Below are 17,465 nucleotides of genomic sequence, written 5' to 3'. Positions count from 1 at the left end.
AGAAACCTTTTCTCATTTTTTTTTTGAAATTTAAATGTGCTGCCCCCCCCCATCAGGACCAAGCGTCTTTATTCATCAAAAACTCGTTCCTTCTACTGGTTTCAATTCTTTGGAGCACAAATTAAAGGATAATGGACCATATGCTACAGAATATTAGCACAGGCTAATCTTCGGGTTCAGAGAGCAAATATAACTGTGCTGCTTTCTGCAAATCAGCCATTTCTAGGTGCTGCTATCTTACCCCAATCTACTAGACAAGCACCCTGAGTCCTTATCACACTGCCTGTGGGATATAATAGAATAGCTCAGTCTTAACCATACAGCTGGATACTCATAAATGGATGACTAATGAAAGTCTATGGAGGAAAGGACTCCATTAGCCATAAAGTATCAGCTCAGTGTGGTGTTTGAGAAGTGCAAGTCACCAAATTATCACATGACTGACAACAATGGCCGCCTCCAGGTCTGCACAGAAAGGGAGCTTATTAAAACAAAATGAGATAAAACAAGGTTGTTGTCAATGCCGACCGATAGTATTGTATACGACGGTGGGGGTTATATTATTGTATACAGCGCTGGGGGTTAATATTACTGCATAAAGTGCTGGGGGTTATAATTATGTATATAGTGCTGGGGGTTATAACTTTATACAGCGCTGGGGGTTCTTATTTCACATGTTTACTGGATACCCCCGAGAAGAACGGTAAACCGTTTTTCTCTCTGAGCAAAGATACAATGATGCAATTAGGTTTTAGCCGGTCTCTGCCTCAAATGCCGAGCGTCCGACTTGTAATATACTCATTACTACTTCAATAAAGCAGACAATGACATCCCAAGGATTATAACCATGTTCGAGAGTTTGCTTCAGCACACATTTCATTTGCTTCTGATATTCTAAATCCCATCAGCTTGTAAAATCTGTCATCATTTATGGTTAACGATGACAGGAGAAGCATAGCGATAAAACATGCACGTTCATACGTCATTAATGCTACCGAGATTTTAATATGATGAATCTTGGAAGTAGAAACACAAAGAAATTAAGTAAGCAGCACATATTTTTTCGGCCAATTTCCTATTATATATAATTTGGGAATTAACCTGGGAACGTTCTGTATTTAACCCCCGAGTGCCAAAGATTTGACTCTGTTCTCGGGACGTTCTTAGGATTGCACAGTAGAGAGAGCTGACTCCTTTATATTATACGCTGATTTTCTGATATCCCAATATCCTGAGAAATTGCTAATTATAAGGATTATTATTGGAGTCATTTGGATGCTACCGGGAGTCATTACAATAGAATCTTCGAGATGTGATATTTACACACCCGGAACCCTCCAGGTTTTGCATGGAGGCTTGGGATATCAGCATCTTATCACATGATCTCACGGTAAACGTAATAACAAAAAATAAACTTATTGCTTCTCATTGTTTCCCCATATATGCAAAAAAAAATTGTAAAAATAAGTAAAATCAGGCTTTTTTTCCCCCTGCATGCTGGCTCGATGATCTTTCAGTAGATCAGCTGGCAGCATGCTGGAACACTTTTTATCTTCACTCACGCTTATACTCAGTGATATATTCTGGGCTAGGCCTTAGGGTGGCAGGTCCAGGGTCTCGACAGCCCCTCTGCTGCATAGACTAAATGAGAGGGTTAAAAGGGAGATGACTGATCTACCCAACAGGCCCATGGAGGGCTTTGTGACGTCAGCACAGTCCTCCATAGTTTCACTACACTTCCTTAAAAAGGGGGTGCTGTTATATGACATCATATCCCGGTGTCCAGCGGGGCGGAGGCGGTGGCCGGAAGGTAAATACATCCCTGCCGACACAAAAAACTTCCAACGGGGAGGTCAAAGAAGGCTTCCTAACAGCCTATATAGTTTCTGAATTTCATTCTCCGCCGTGCCAGCTGTAAAGCAATTAAGAGTTCTGAGTAAAGCCGAGTCGTGGTCGTAGTTTTTCGGCTTCTTGGAAGCCCTTCATAATATTAATGTATTATTAAGCCCTGCAATATTTTCTGCCAAGAACACCAATTAGTTTTTGGCCACATCGCCATTTTTTTTTTGTTTCTCCTTGTTTTGGCTCGTTACAGAAGCCCTCTGTTTTTTTTTATGAATAATTTTAAAACATTGGCAACCGTGCTATTTTTCTGCAATAAAAATAGATTTGGGTTTATGCATTTTGAAGAGGTGGAATTGAATTAGGAAAACAGTTCACTGTCTGGAACACATGTAACAAAAAATCACATCCAGCTTCTACGACTGTATTCAGTATTAAAGGAAGCTCTTGCTGTATGATGTACGTTTTGTAGGATCTATATATATATATATATATATATATATATATATATCTATATATCTATATATATATATATATGCAGTACCTTTCAAAAGTTTGGGGTCACACAGAAATGTCCTTGTTTTTTTAAACAATTTTGTCCATTAAAATAACATGAAATATATGTATATACTATGGGAGCAGCCATCTTAACTCCTGGCACATTTCAGCAGTAGCGAATGAAGACAATGAAGATGTCTGACTGCGTAAGATACGATTCTCTGTAAAGAAAAGGGCCAGGTAGACATGCCAATACTCATACACATGAATCTCCATTTCGATTTTTTGTTTCAAAGTGGCCTTTATTGATTTATTGGTCATATGTCAGAAAACCATTTTTTTCCGCAGAAACAAGTTACTGGCTGAATTTTAAGGGTGGGGAGGACAATTAGCATCACTCTTCTGTGCCATCTGCGAATGTGTCCATAAATCTACAGAATATTTACAGAAATGAACACTACTGGCTGTAAAATGGTGGCCAAAGGCTACGAAGTATTTATCCATTTCGAAGAATCCCACAAATGGGGTTTACTGTTGGCGACGGTCAGAAATTGCCAAAGTTTACATTTGGGGAATCCACAAAAGGCAGACTTTGGGAAGATGAGATAAAGCTTAGTGGTTTTCTATGAAAGTAAGGTCCACAGATAGAGGGTGGGAAGCTATAGACTGATACCAGCCAAATATCTCTCTCTCTCTCTCTCTCTCTCTCTCTATATATATATATATATATATATATATATAGATAGATAGATAGATAGATAGATAGATAGATAGATAGATAGATAGATAGATAGATAGATATATGGCTGGTATCAGTCTATAGCTTCCCACCCTCTATCTGTTCTATATATTAGAACAGAGCAAATTATTCATTAGACCTTCGTAAACTGCAGATCTTTAAAATGAAATCAATATGTTTAACATCAATCAAAAGTTAGGATGTAATGAAAAACATGCATTTATAATCCTCGGAGCCTGGGAATGGAGCAGCACACAGCATCCTTTGTCTTAGCGCAAGATGATACGTCTCGGGGATTTTTTAGGATCAAATGTTCTGCATCGCGGCTCCCTAAGTCTTTGGCATGGATTTAAAGTGAAGTTGGAATACAGGTTTCTCCTACTTTTAATAGAATAGTGTATCATGTGCTTTAATGCAGACGGAAGAGCACCTTGAGACACCATGGAAAATGAAGTGATGGACCCCACCGATGTAATCAGACATGTCATATTCACCCAGTGTGTGCCTGGGTATTATGTCATATCCTATAGCTAGGATGACCACATTAATGGGTGATGTGGTCACTAGACACCGAGGTCTACAAAGCATGCAGGCCACAAATTAGTTTGTTTTCATATGTGGAAACGTGAAGAAATTAGCACTGTGAAAAGCTGCCTTTAGTCACAAAAGAAAAACGTCAAAAAGTTGGGGGGAAAAAAACCCTCATTTGGCCTAAATGTAATAGGCTGTGGTTGCAGATATTACACACTATACTGAGCTCGGGCTTCTAGAAAAATGCTCCCGAGTCTATCAATATAATGTTACGATTGGGATTTTTTCCATCAGAATTTCATTTCATGCTGAAAGAAATCTTGTTCTTGGTATGGAGACTCACACTAATTCTATAGATTTATTCAAAGATACGGCTCTTATATTTATTTTTCCTTTTCAAGGTCAAACATGGGATAAACTCCTATTATTCATAAATAAACTCCCATATAAACCCGCAGAGAGGGAGTATGTTATCCACCAACATGCCAGACATCTATACCTTCTCCTTACCAGGCCATCAGTCAAAAACCATTCCTATTTACTATTCGGTTCTTCTTTACATTGTAATATAATTTGGGGCGCAGCATCTGCCACTCGACAATCTGCCTAGAATTATATTCCAACAAATATATCAAAATACACAAAAAAAGATTGATGTTTTAGCTTACTCGAGGCCGATGTGACAAATAAGATCCAGTGTACAATTTCTCAAATAGTTCTACAAAATGCTTCTATAACATGGAAATCCAGAACGTCTGTTTGAGATGAATTTGGGGAAAAAGGCACTCAGTTTTTATATTGTCTCTTTCAGCGACGTGCAGCTCCGGTGTTTGTTTCAATGGAGGAAACTGCGTTGAAGGCGCTTCCCAATTATGTCTCTGTCCATCCGGCTTCCAAGGGCCACGGTGCCAGTACGGTAGGTAAACCTTTGTCAGGCTACTTTGTGTCTTTGAGCTAATAAAAAACAGGATTATGGTATGATTAATGATCAAAGATTTACAATAAGAGGCAGTCAAATAATTTAAAATCACACATATTGACAGATACGGGTACGAAAGGAATAGAGGTGGTTGGAGGGGAAATGGAACAGTTAGAGGGGAAATGGAACAGTTGGAGAGGACTTCTTGGATGGGGATGAGTTGGTTGGGTCTCGATGATCTGTAGAGGTTGTTGGCCATTCAGATGGCTTCATGAGGATGATGGCTGAGAGTGTTAGGTGGAAGGGATGTACGCTTCTCGAAAAAGGTGGGTTTTCAGAGAGCTGTAGGCTTACGGGGGGGGGGGATTCCAGAGATGAAGTACAGCATGGGGCAAATCCTGAATATGGAAGTGGAAAGAGGTAATGTCGGTAGAAGAGAGATGAAGGTCATGAGAGGAACAAAGAGGGCTGTAAAGGGTGTCTTTGGATAGATGCAAAGAGATATAGGGGGGTGCAGAGTTGTTAAGGGCTCTGTAGGTGAATAAACCCCAATATGTATCGGAGAGGCGAGTATGTAAAATAATATATTATGTTGGTAAAAGACATAACAGCACAATAATATGCTATGATTATGGAAACTTTGAGAATGGTGATGATCTCAAGGAGAGAGAAGGAGGCTGGTGTGTATATATATATATGTATATCTATGTATATATTATATATGTATATTTTATTCACCATAAATTAAATACACCTGCTAAGACGGAAACATACCTATTTTTTATAATTAACATGTAACTCCAGTTTATAAGATTTGCTCGCATTTTTATTTGTTTCTAGGATTGGGTTAATACGATTTCGGTTCTACATTAGTGGCGAGCATTAAATAAATCAAAAGCTGCGAGATTTTTTTTATAGATACATCAAGCCAACATAAAAACAATTATGCCTGATTTTTTTTTTTATTTGAATTTGTATTTCAATTTGATTTTATCAAACAGGCAGTGGAATAAGACGCGGTGCTTTGCATATATATTCACATATGTTCATTCATATTCATGGGCAGGCTGCAAAAAAAAAAAAAAAAAAAAAAGGAGCAGGAGTATTTAGGTTGCTGCTAGCATCATCATACTTCCCAAGTGGTCTGGGTTTGAAGGGGCAGTCCCGATTTTAAGTCCAGGACATAGCTCAGTTTCAGCTTCCATGTCACCACATTGTGTTTTTACTGTGTCTCTGGTTATGGTGGGTAGGTGGTTCTGACACCTGAAATGTTGGGTTATGCATCCTAATACGAACGGAATGTGCTTATTGTCATGTACATCTCTAAAGAAAACCAATTATTTTACTGAGCATGTGGAACTGCCTCCCAGCTGAAGTGGTAGAGACTAAAACTGTAGAATTGAAACATGCATGAGATAGGCATAAAGCTATACTGAATCTAAGACGAGACCAACGACCGATTCAGGTCTAAGCATACCTGGGAACTTCTGGGCTCCGGCTACCCGGAGCCTTCCCTTGCGGGACGCGGCCAGGACTGCCCACTGACGTCAGCGGGCGGTCCCATGACATCGGTGGGAGTTCCCGTTGACATCGGTTCCCACCGATGTTAGCGGGAAACACCCCCATTTAAATGAAAAATGGGCGGGGAGCGGGGCGTGTAAAGACCCCGCTTCCGCGACCTGGAGGATTCCGGTCTTGACCCAGAAAACCGGTGCTTCACCCGGCAATCTCCGGGTCAAACCCAGAGAGTTCCCAGGTCTTTATATCAGGAAAAATGGGCAGACTAGACGGGCTGAATGGTCGTCAAATTCTATGTTTTTCTATAATTATCTACGTGAATCGATTCACATTATATCTGCATTTCAAGCCTTACAAATAAGTAATTTTTTTTATATCCACTGTTATAGTGTGTGAAAAAATCCTGCAGAATTCCACTTTTAATATCGTTAGATTTACAGCTCTGTTTCCAGCTCCACGCTGGCATTAACAGTACATTAACATCCTGCTATGACTATATATTAACGGTAATTCATATCGCACCAGATGTGCATTCGGAGATTTCCTTCCAGATGGTGTACTTGCCGCTAACAGTAAATGCCCCTTTAACAGTGCGACTGGGAACCCTCCGGTCTTCATTCGCTTATGCAGATTATGAAAACATTTAAACTATATCATAACCAATAAGCCATGAGGGAGAATGCGCTTCTTGGCAACGAGCGTCTTCCTTGCAGTATTTATCTTTTCGTATGCTGCAGGCTCAAGGAAATTAAAAATGTGTTTGTGAACAATTAAAGAAAATTTTCTAAAAAATGTCCGATTTGCTTAAAGTTACACTTAGAGCTGATGCTTGGACTTTTATATCTGCTACAGGGGCTCCATTTGATTGGTAAATATTTGAGTTAAGTGGTGAGGGCGCAGCTTCAATAGAGAGGAATCCATGTTAAAGTACTTTAATATGAATTCCGCAGAAACAATAAAGTATTTTTCTGAGGATGAAGCTGCAGCACTCCAGCTGCAGCTGCCCTCCGCTTCTGTGGTCCAACGATTCTCATTGCTGACTGGTGGCTTGAAATCGCTAAGCGGCGGCAGTAAAGAGGTTCTATTCTATCCCGTCGGTGGGCGGTCCTGTGACGTCGGTGGGCGTTCCCGCTGATGTCTGGGGCGTTCCCACTGATGTCAGTGGGCGTTCCCACTGACTTCATGGGAAACACCCCCATTTAAAGGGGAAATGGGCGGGGAGCAGAGGTGTGTCAAGACCTCCGGAGGATTCAGGTGTTGACTCGGAAAACTGGAGAAGCGGGGAGATGTATGGAAATAACTGGAGGGAAGGCAAAGGGGCAAATGCATATGGTGGGGCAAGATTCTTGCATTTGCAAGCGGGGCACCACATAGGTACCTAAGGGCTGTCATATTCATTAACTTGCATATAATGTCTGGAGTGTCCCTTTAAAGCATGTGCTTTTTTGTGAAATTATGATACAGACACTGCAGGTAGATTATTATTATTTTTATTATTATTATTATTATGAATATGATTATTATTATTAATATGATTATTAAAAAATATACTAATGTTCAAACTCTCCAAATGTATGGTTTCATGCTGTGAAATATACTACTTTATATTATCATCCTTTTAAACTTTTCGGTAGAATGGGATTGATGCTCGGAGAATAAAGTGATTAAGTGTTCTGCCGTCGGAGACAAGCTGTTGCGATTCACTGATAACCAAAAGTTTCTGTGCTACGGAGCAGAGCTTCTTCGCTCGCAAAGTTACGCGGTGGAAGTTCCACACGGTTTTATTAATCAAGAACGTTACATTCTGGGAGCTGTTCCTGATCTGTATCACAGACATAAAATCACTTACTGCATTCTTCCGCTGACTTACAATTGCTGATTCAGGTTGTTCTTATTTTTACTTTTATGCTACATCTCGCGGAAGGAACGTTAATTGTTTTTACAGTTGTACATCGTTGGTGTAGAATTGCCCTGCGGTGCATTGAGAGCTTCCATCACAGCATGCATGTAGCCCAGGAGCTACTAGATGTGTTTGTACATGCTGATGGAGGGGGGTGATCACTGCCGGTTCTTGGTCATCCTCACTGTGCCGTGCGATGGATTTAGAGACGGCAGCTCGAGTTCCCTCGCAGGAGAGCGGAGCTGGAGCCGGTCCAGAAAAGAACCAGATGGATGTTTCCTTTTGGAAAAGAAACTATTATGCAGGATTTGCATTGCACACCTACAGTTTCTATGCAAACCGCAAGGTGTGTGTTTCTTTATAATGAACCCTACCTGGGAACCGTCTAAACGAGCTGACTGTACAAATGTTTCCATATATTAACCATTTCATAGACCATTCTAGATGGTGGTAGCCAATTGATCCTGAACTTCTGAGGACAATCTCAATGATGTCCGCTGTAATCATATTAGGCTGCCCATATGTCATTAAATCAGAGAGACCCGAAGAACAGATGCATTCACCCTATGACTGGGGTAAAAACTGAGAGCCTCAGGGGGAAACCTTGGGTTTCCTAGCATGACTATTTCAACAGTTTCAGAGCACCGAGTAAGTAGAGAATACATTGTGTTTATAAAGGCTCCAGCCATCATGGCCACTTTACGTACAAAGCACTTTAAGCAGCATTCTTCATCAATGGGCTTGTGTGGGACCCTAGACCGTTCCCTTTGAGCCCACCCAAATCCCAATGTCTTTATCTCCAATGTAGTGGAAAAAAAAAAGAGACATTTGTTCAACCTTTTCATACATCTCTCTTTGGAGGAGGAAGACTGTTCAGCTCCGCACATAATGACCAGTCACATACATGCTATTTCTCAAACTCACACTGACTCCAGCCAACGAATGATTCATCCACCGAAAGATACACTCGACGGCGGCTAAAGGAAAACGATGCTTCTGGCTGAAGTTCTGCATGGTGAAGACACGACTCCACGAAGTTCAACTATTCTCTAACTCAATTCAGATCAAAGGAGGCAATGTCCCCTTTAACCCCCCGAGACAGCCTGTTCCTTCATGCCCCTCTTACTTGTTAAACTAGTACACTTAATTAATTTGTTTTTTATGCCTATACTTAACGATTAGAATACCTGGGTAAACACCGGTGTTTAAAAACCATCTATGAAATGAGCAAAGCAGTGAAACTTTCCAAAAAGCCTGAAATAGCTCTGGGGCTGTGGAACGTCTAAAAACACATCTAAAATATAAACGTAACCAATAAAAACCGCTTAAATGAGTATGTGGGTAGCTTTTATTATTTTTCCGGTTGAAAATGCAGTTACACATATAACATTGTTAGAATTCCTGAAAGCGCAAAATCCAAACATACAAAATAAACATAACTGCTACCTGGTATACTGTATGTTATTAGTGCAAGGAGAGAGAGCTGGCATGAGCTGCTGCCGTGGCAGACCCACCCTTACTGCAGGAGCCACTGCCTGAGGCTTGGGAGGCAGATCTTTGAGCCATTTTCAGCTTGTGTTTCACCCCTTCTATCCAATCCTACCATGGCACAGCAATACCTTATGATACAACGAAAAAGAAATGTAATGAATGTTGAATGAAAGGAGTGTGACTGTGGGCCTTGCTCTTGTGAGCTTACAATCTAAAGTAAACTAGGGCATAGGTGATCTATAATATATGTAGGAGAATACCAGATTACATTTTTTTCTGTAACATTTTTAAGTACGTTATTTGAGATATAAAACAATATCCAGATCCGACTGGGGTTTTGGCAAATATAAAACATATTTTGGAGGAGATCGCTATTGAAAAGCTGGACCATTGCTGTTAACACCGTAAGGCAATTATTCTGTTCTCTAAACATATGCAAGTTGTGTTTCTATCCGGTGAGCAGCAGACGTTTCCAACAGTGAATGTGCCTACTTTAATTCCCAAAATTGAATGTTCTGCCACCTGTACTGTTCCCAATAACAAACTTTAAAGCCCCGTTTCCTAAATTCTTTACCCAGCATGGACTGGTATCCCCTGCTTGGCTTCATCAAGAGTTGATTCTCGAACAGTAAAAATCTCTTCAGACTCCCAACTAGGAAAAACAATAAAGCAATAAGGTGCTTTGCTTCCCGTGTCCCAATCTTTTTTTCCGCTCTCATTTAGTACCGTCCTAATGAGCACGCTAAATGAGCACGCTAAATGCTTCCCCGGAATACCCTGAAACACTTGAACAATATGCATATCTGGTTATGAACAAAGCAGGAAAATTTAAATATCCTCCGAAGAATGTTTTTTTTTTCATTAATAAATAAAAATGCTTATTTTTTTTGTGCGATCATAAGGAAAACAACTTAGTTGTGTATTTTATTTAATATTTTCCATAAAATTTACCATTTGAGTGATTTTTGTTATTAATTGTATTTTTTTTGTCGAGGTTCCAGAAGGCTGTGCCATCTTTTAATCAGAAAGCTGAATTGTTTCCCACTTGTTGCAGATGTCTTTATTATGGAAATTAAGTTTTTTAGGAGCACAGACTCGTTGTTGTTTTTTTGTTTTTTTTTTCCAGGTCTGGGGTCTTTTTCATTATGGGGTAATGAGGTTAAGAAAGGAGAATCCCATGTCAATGTAGTTATTCTGTGATACATCTGATAACTATTCTCTTTTACCAGCATTTACTTAATATATTTTCTTATAATTGTATGATGTTAATCATGGATCCTTACATTAGTTTTCTAATCATCTCACTTTTAATAATTTCTGATGAATATTGTCCCCGTCACTACAGGGTTGTTTGAGACCCTATCCCTCGGAGCTTATCCTTCTCTTATAGAACCTGTATTTCTTAGTAATTGGAAAGGGTTTGGTGGAATAAGACAATGGCGGTAGAAAAAGAAAGCCACAAGTTGAATAATCTGTGAGTTTACAATATGACGGCACTTTCAGTGACACCCACTCCCCTGATTGGAGGATCGAGGAGATGATGTCACCGGCACGCCCCCTCAAGTTATGGCAAAATGATGGCGCTTTTGATGACGTCCTCTCCCCAGACTGGAGGATCAGGGAAAGAAAAGTCACTGCAAGTGCCGCCATTTTGACAGAAGTTCCCACCTAGTTATGTCCTCAGAGATGCCGAGGAAGATAACAGAGGGCAGAAGATGCAGAAGTGGTCGGTTGAAGCGGAAGTGGTTGGCAGAGAAGGTAAGGAAACATTTAGGGAACGTAAAAGGGCCCATGAATTTCAGATGAAAATTCTGAGCTTTTTCCTGGCCTTGTTTTCGGGGCTTCGTATGAATCGTTGAATTTACCAAAATTCTGTAAATTTGCAAATCAAGCGAATCCGAATGCACGAGTCTACTGCGGAAGTAAAGTAGAAACTTTGAGTGCCTGCTCGCTGAGGTCACTATAGATCCATCAATACTACTTCTTAAGACACTGTGAACATTATGGCGTAAAAAGGGTCATGCGGCACATGGTGTAGCTGGCTCTGGAAGCTCAGGGCGGAAATAAAGTTGTCCCTGAATTTTTCTGCAAAGCATCATATGGGCAAAGCGAGATACACCTCGGCTCTGCCGTATCTGAAAATGGACTCTCCAGTTGCATTTGACGAGATTCCGTTGTGGCATCTTCTTTGCCGCTTGTAATCCAGCTAAGTTTGAAACAAAGTCTATGGAGAGTAGCAGAGGGCAGCTAAACAGTCAGCAATCCTCCAGAGCGCAACTGCGGAGCCTCGCATTTGACAATGTTTCTAGCAACTTAACTAAAATCAAACAGCCCTACCTACTGAATGCAGCTTACATTCACATGAGTAGCTAAAACTAGTTAGTAGGTGAAGCCCAAGAGAATACACTTCCAAAATCCCACAGTGATGATAGTTTTGCCCAGGATTGCCTGTCTCCTTTTAAGTCAATTTCATGATTTTTTTTTGGTTATAAATGTAGTTTAGTAATGACTGTTGCCAAAAGCATGAAACTAGCAATGTCAGTATATTCCAATTTTCAGCATTTAGCATGATTTCTCTGCAGCGCATTACAGTCATTTTACTGTGACATGGAGCTCGTTCATCCGAATCCAAAGGCAAAATTATGTTATAATTGCAACATAAGACTGCAATTTTCCATAGAATCGGTAAAACGCATCTTGTGAGAGTGTTACATCGCCATCTACAGGACACAAAGCAGTAGGCAAACACAAATTACACTTCATAACTCCCAGGGTATTCCAAATTAGATTGTTACGGGTACATAATGTTACTTTGTTTTAACCATTTATGCTCCAGAGCTGTAAGGAACATTGACCCTTAGTGATTAATTTCTTGCATTTTGGGCTTTGCATATAATAGATTCATGCGCCGAGGGACATTTATTTCTATCTTTTTATTTTATTTGTTTTTGATGCAGAAAGGGATGGTGGCGGCGGCTGTTAGACGTAGTAATATTATTAAAAATATATATATATGGCTTTTCCTTTAACTTTGGTGAAATCTTCTGTGAAGGGGAATGTTATTCATTTGCACTACGTGCCACGTGTTAAGCATCAATATGAATCTATAGCATTTGAATTCCCTTGAAATATATCAGTTCATGGTTATGTTCTAAACAATTAGCTGCAAACCTTTTAATAGTTAATTGAGCAGCTAAGATGTTGAATTCGCTCTACCTGGAGCCACAAATTTCCAATTTGGGTGAGAATACCCAGCTATTAGTGATATTCACATTTCATAATAATCATTTTTTCATGCAATTTCTTTTGATGATGGATCCACTTACAAGTACCGTATTTGCTCGATTATAAGACGACCCTGATTATAAGATGACCCCCCAAATCTGAATATTAATTTAGGAAAAAAAGAAAAAGGCTGAATATAAGACGACCCTATAGAAAAAAAGTTTTACCAGTAAATGTTAATTCATCTAAAACTATTTTTTTTAATAAAAGCTATGATTGAGAAAAATATTTTGGTTTTATTTCCTTCTATTTTCCAACCTGCCCCCCAGTTATGCACATCTGCCCCAGAAATGCCTTATACCCCCTATATGCCACTGTGCCCAATGATATGCCTTTTAACCCTCTAAATGCCACTGTGCCCCATGATATGCCTTTTAACCCTATATGCCACTGTGCCCCATGATATGCCTTTTGACCCCCTATGTGCCACTCTGCCTCCAGAAATGCCTTATACCCCTATATGCCACTCTGGCATTTAGAGGGTTAAAAGGCATATTATGGGGAAGAGTGGCATATAGGGAGGTTTAAGGCATTCAGGACTTCAGAGTGGTGTATATAGGGTTAAAAAGAGCACTCTGCCTCCAGAAATGCCTTATGCCCCCTATTTAACACTCCCCCGCCCCCCCCCCAACTTACCGGTGCGTCTGACTTCCCTGTCATGTAGCCGGGGCAGCGTGTAGATCCCACGCACTTACGCTGCAGCCGGAAGGAGGTGTGGCTAGCAGCGGGGGTTGTCTGCGTCCATCGCACAGACCTTCCCCGACTGTCAGAGATCAGAGTTCCCCGCACCGGTGCCGAGGAAGGTCTGCTCGATGGACGCAGACAACCCCCGCTGCTAGCCACACCTCCTTCCTGCTGCAGCAGAAGTTGTCTACGCGAATCGCGTAGACATCTACACGCTGCCCCAGCTACACACCGGGGACTCAGAAGTACCGGTAAGTGGGGCGGGGGGGGGGGGGAGACAGAAGGATCCGGGTCCCCTGCAGCTGCGGGGGATCTGGATCTCAGTCGTCTCATAGTCAGACCTATTTGAGGTCTGATTATAAGACGACCCCGATTATAAGACGAGGGGTATTTTTTCTGAAAAAAACCTCGTCTTATAATCGAGCAAATACGGTATATAAGTAGACATCAGGATTAGAATCATAATGTATCTGCTATGGAATCACTACTTTAAAAGTGCTCTTCTACCTATCCTGCTGTATTTAACCCTTTTGTAACTAAAGGAAATTCTAAATCATAATGGAGACTGGTTTAACCCTTGACGCACCAAAAAGATATACATAATTTCAATGCGTTCCTTAGCTCCCTTGTTCCTAAAGCATAAAGCCGTTCCTGCCGCACGTCTTAAATTCCTGATTTGTTGCTCTGTTACACGCATCCATTTGTTTTGTTGAGTAAATCGTTCTGTGTTGGATCAGCAACAGAAAACGTTCCAGCATTAAAAAATAAATGGGAACGTGTTCAATAATTTAGGCAGCCTGAGGTTTGGCCAGAATAAGAATAAAGAACAAAGAAAATGTAGATGTTGTATCAAGTGGTAAAGGCGCTGTTCCACTTAGTCACACTCTTACGCGCACTCACTCTTCTAGTATATTACACAAAAAAGCAAAACGCAGATAGAAAACAAAGAAACCTTTTAGAAGGAGTTTTGTAACAACCAATCAGTGACTGCTTTTGTGTCATATGACAATTAATCATTCCCTTTAAAAAATAGGAATGAGGCAAGATTTGACATGGGCAAAGAATAATTTATGGCAAATGTTTAGTTTTCCGGTATTCTGCATTTAGTTATAAAAGTTTTTAATACAGCAGAGTAAATGGATCGCTATCTTTAAGACTAAATGCTTTATAAGGTATTACCATTTACACAGCGATGGTAGGAAGAGAGGGGGTTAATGATAAATAAGCAGGTGGAAAGTCCTGAATATTTGATTAGTGTCTTCTTTCTGCACAGCGTCAGCCTTAAACTAATTGCTCTGCCATAATGCTATGTAGAGAAAAACTTAAATTACCAGCCAGCATGAGCAATTTACCAACTAACAGATAATTAGAGAAAATGAATTTAATAGGAACCATTTAATTGTATATAATCTACATTTGTGGGGGAAAAAAAACCAAATCATCCAAAAAATATTAACATTGCATTGTTAACATTCCCAGCATGGGTGTAATTTTCATTCAACAGCCGCGTTGTATTAATAGTAGAAACAATTATGTTATTATCTGAGTTATACATTATACAGCGAAACCAAAGGTAGCTGTTATATATAAACGATGCTTCTAGAATATTTGTTTCCTTGTATTGCATCATTTTTGGTACTGATGAAGACTTATTTTGAGTGACAGGAGAAACAAGTGGGCGTGGTTTAGCAGTAGCCCCACCCACTTCATCTTGTGGTTTTTGACCAACTGATCGGTGAAATTCTGACACTTATTATAATGTTTCATCACCCTTTTTAAAAAAAATAAAAAGTGTATCTTCTTTCTTTTGAAGAAAGGGACATATTATGTCTGTGCTTAAAGGGACAGTTTAATGTTCCAGCCGCACCAAAGAAATAAGCATACTAAAGGACTTCTTTAAAAAGGTTACAAAATAAATCAATGAAGTCACTTAGCACGGTGATCTGGTAATTCTTGCCGCTGAGGCTGTTTCGAAGTTATCCATACATTGGGGAATTAAAGATCACCCTGAAAGTGCCAGGAGATGTGTCCGGATGAGCACACCTTCTGCTGGGCAATTACCTGGGCAGTGGTAAAAGGGGCAAATGCATATGGGGGGTATTCTGCAGAATCTACCCCTCCAAGGGGACACAATGTACATTTAAAGGGACCTCTTAGCTATCTTATGCATTACGATCCCTTTATTCCCTTTTTATTGGCAGCAGCAATTACATGAGGTTTAGCCATATTTAATGAACAAAGGATAGAAAATTACCCGTAATTCTCACCCGCGTAAATGATTTTTAATGTATACATTCCCAGGTTTGGGTTTGAGCTCTGGTAATGTGTAGCTTCCACTTTTGGCACGGATAAAAGATAGCTCTGCGTAGGTCTGACACCCATAAGGCTTACCGAGCCGGTATATCCATTGTGATAACACACGGGTCCGTCATCTCGTTCCTGGAAACAGGTGCTTCCAGATCAAAGGGAGTTAACCCAGTGACCAATGGAAAATGTGTCTCCCTCCGTTATAATGCAATGAATTGTCTGTATTTATACATAGATACAAACAAGTAAAAAGAATATAAAAAATGCCCGTAATATCTTATTTTTTTGCTACCATGTTTATCTTAACTTTATTTTTTCTCAATTCTCAGTTTATTGCACGTATGGTAACATAGACATGGCACAAAGCATCAAATACACAGTCACATCATCTGACCAGTTGACAAATACAGCATAGAAAAAATAAAATACATGTAATAGCATGTCAATCCGCCATACCATGTTTATCTTAACTTTAAAAGTAGTTCATAAACATCATGACACTGGTAATAGCTCTGCGCATCAATGTATGATTATTGATTATTATCACAATGGGTTAAAAGAAAGATAGCAGCTGATATAAAGTCGTCTTAAAGAACTCTGAGGTCATACTCACCTATTTATGCTCTTTGGAACATAAGATGAGCTTTAAGCCTTTTTTTAAACCAGTCTGAGTGACTTAAATTTCTACGTGCACCATTTTTCTATGATTGGACTCTAGCAGCGTTTCATACTGTTTTATTTTCCGGTATTGATTACTTGTCCCACACTAAATTAAGCACATATTTAGCGAAGATAAATCTGTTTTCCACTTGCGTTGCCCAACAGCACGAATCATATAGTCTGTATGATGGATATGTGATACATAACGAGGAAATCATTAGCTTAATCTATGTGTATTTTTCACTTGTTGCAAATATTCCACAGTTAACAGACTTAATCTATGCAAATCTTACAGTTCAATGCCTGGCTTAGAGGTAATAGGGTAATATGTTCCACTGCATTAGCTGGTTGATGTCCTGCTGGAGATCGTAACAAAGAAAAGAAGGTATAGTTTTTGTTAGGATTCGGGAATCAACAAGCCAAGATAGTTACGTAGATTCATTTTATAGCCTACTTAGAAAAATGAAAGGTATAGAATCACTAGTTACACGTACTGATGAACGTGATCCTCAGCCGTACCGACTGAGCTTATGGAAGACTTTTAGGTTTAGCTTTGAATAATAAAGAGTTGTAACAATGAGACAATAATAAAATAAAACAGATTGGTCTGTCTATTCTACCCACTGTTCTTCTTCTGAAAACTCTGTAGACCCAGGCTTTGTCTGGAACCCACTGTTTAGATTATTATTACATTAACCTCCTAGACTTTAATGTCTTGTTCAAGGCTTTCTACTGGACTCTTGCAATTTTTTGCACATCACATATTTGCGTTACAATGGCCATAGCTAGAAACTCTCCAGGTTTGACCTGGAGTCTCCGGGTGAAGCCTTACTTTCAGGGGTCTATGGGTCCACTTCTTCTTTCACCCAGTAGGGAGATGGCACATGGCCATGCCCACTCCCTGCCCACTTCCCCAATCCCCGCCCACAATCCCTCCCATGAAAGGCAGTCTGGGACTGAACCCACCCGCATGCATGTCTAGTCACAACTCCAGGCAAAGCCAAACCTGTCCTTGGAAGTTCATAATCATAATTCTTAGTTAATCCAGTTCTGCTTTCACCTGAACCATGGCAGGTGAGTTCTTCTTTGTA

At 40.0% G+C, this 17,465-nt stretch overlaps 1 protein-coding gene across 1 annotated transcript in view; it reads left to right on the top strand.

The window, feature by feature from the left end:
- LOC149278356 (uncharacterized) overlaps window positions 1-17,465 on the top strand; it is a 129,220-nt gene that overhangs the window by 30,442 nt on the left and 81,313 nt on the right. The window contains exon 4 of the mRNA XM_089502100.1: window positions 4,422-4,526. Coding sequence (XP_089358226.1) covers window positions 4,422-4,526 — 105 coding nt within the window. The remainder of the gene's footprint in view (window positions 1-4,421; window positions 4,527-17,465) is intronic.

Source organism: Sceloporus occidentalis, unplaced genomic scaffold (assembly GCF_023333645.1).
Source record: "Sceloporus occidentalis isolate IW3139 unplaced genomic scaffold, rSceOcc1.0.p SCAF_193, whole genome shotgun sequence".
In the NCBI taxonomy this organism is placed as follows: Eukaryota; Metazoa; Chordata; class Lepidosauria; order Squamata; family Phrynosomatidae; genus Sceloporus; species Sceloporus occidentalis.
The sequence above is the reverse complement of the archived record's forward strand: the minus strand, read 5'-3'. Positions and strand labels throughout refer to the sequence as shown.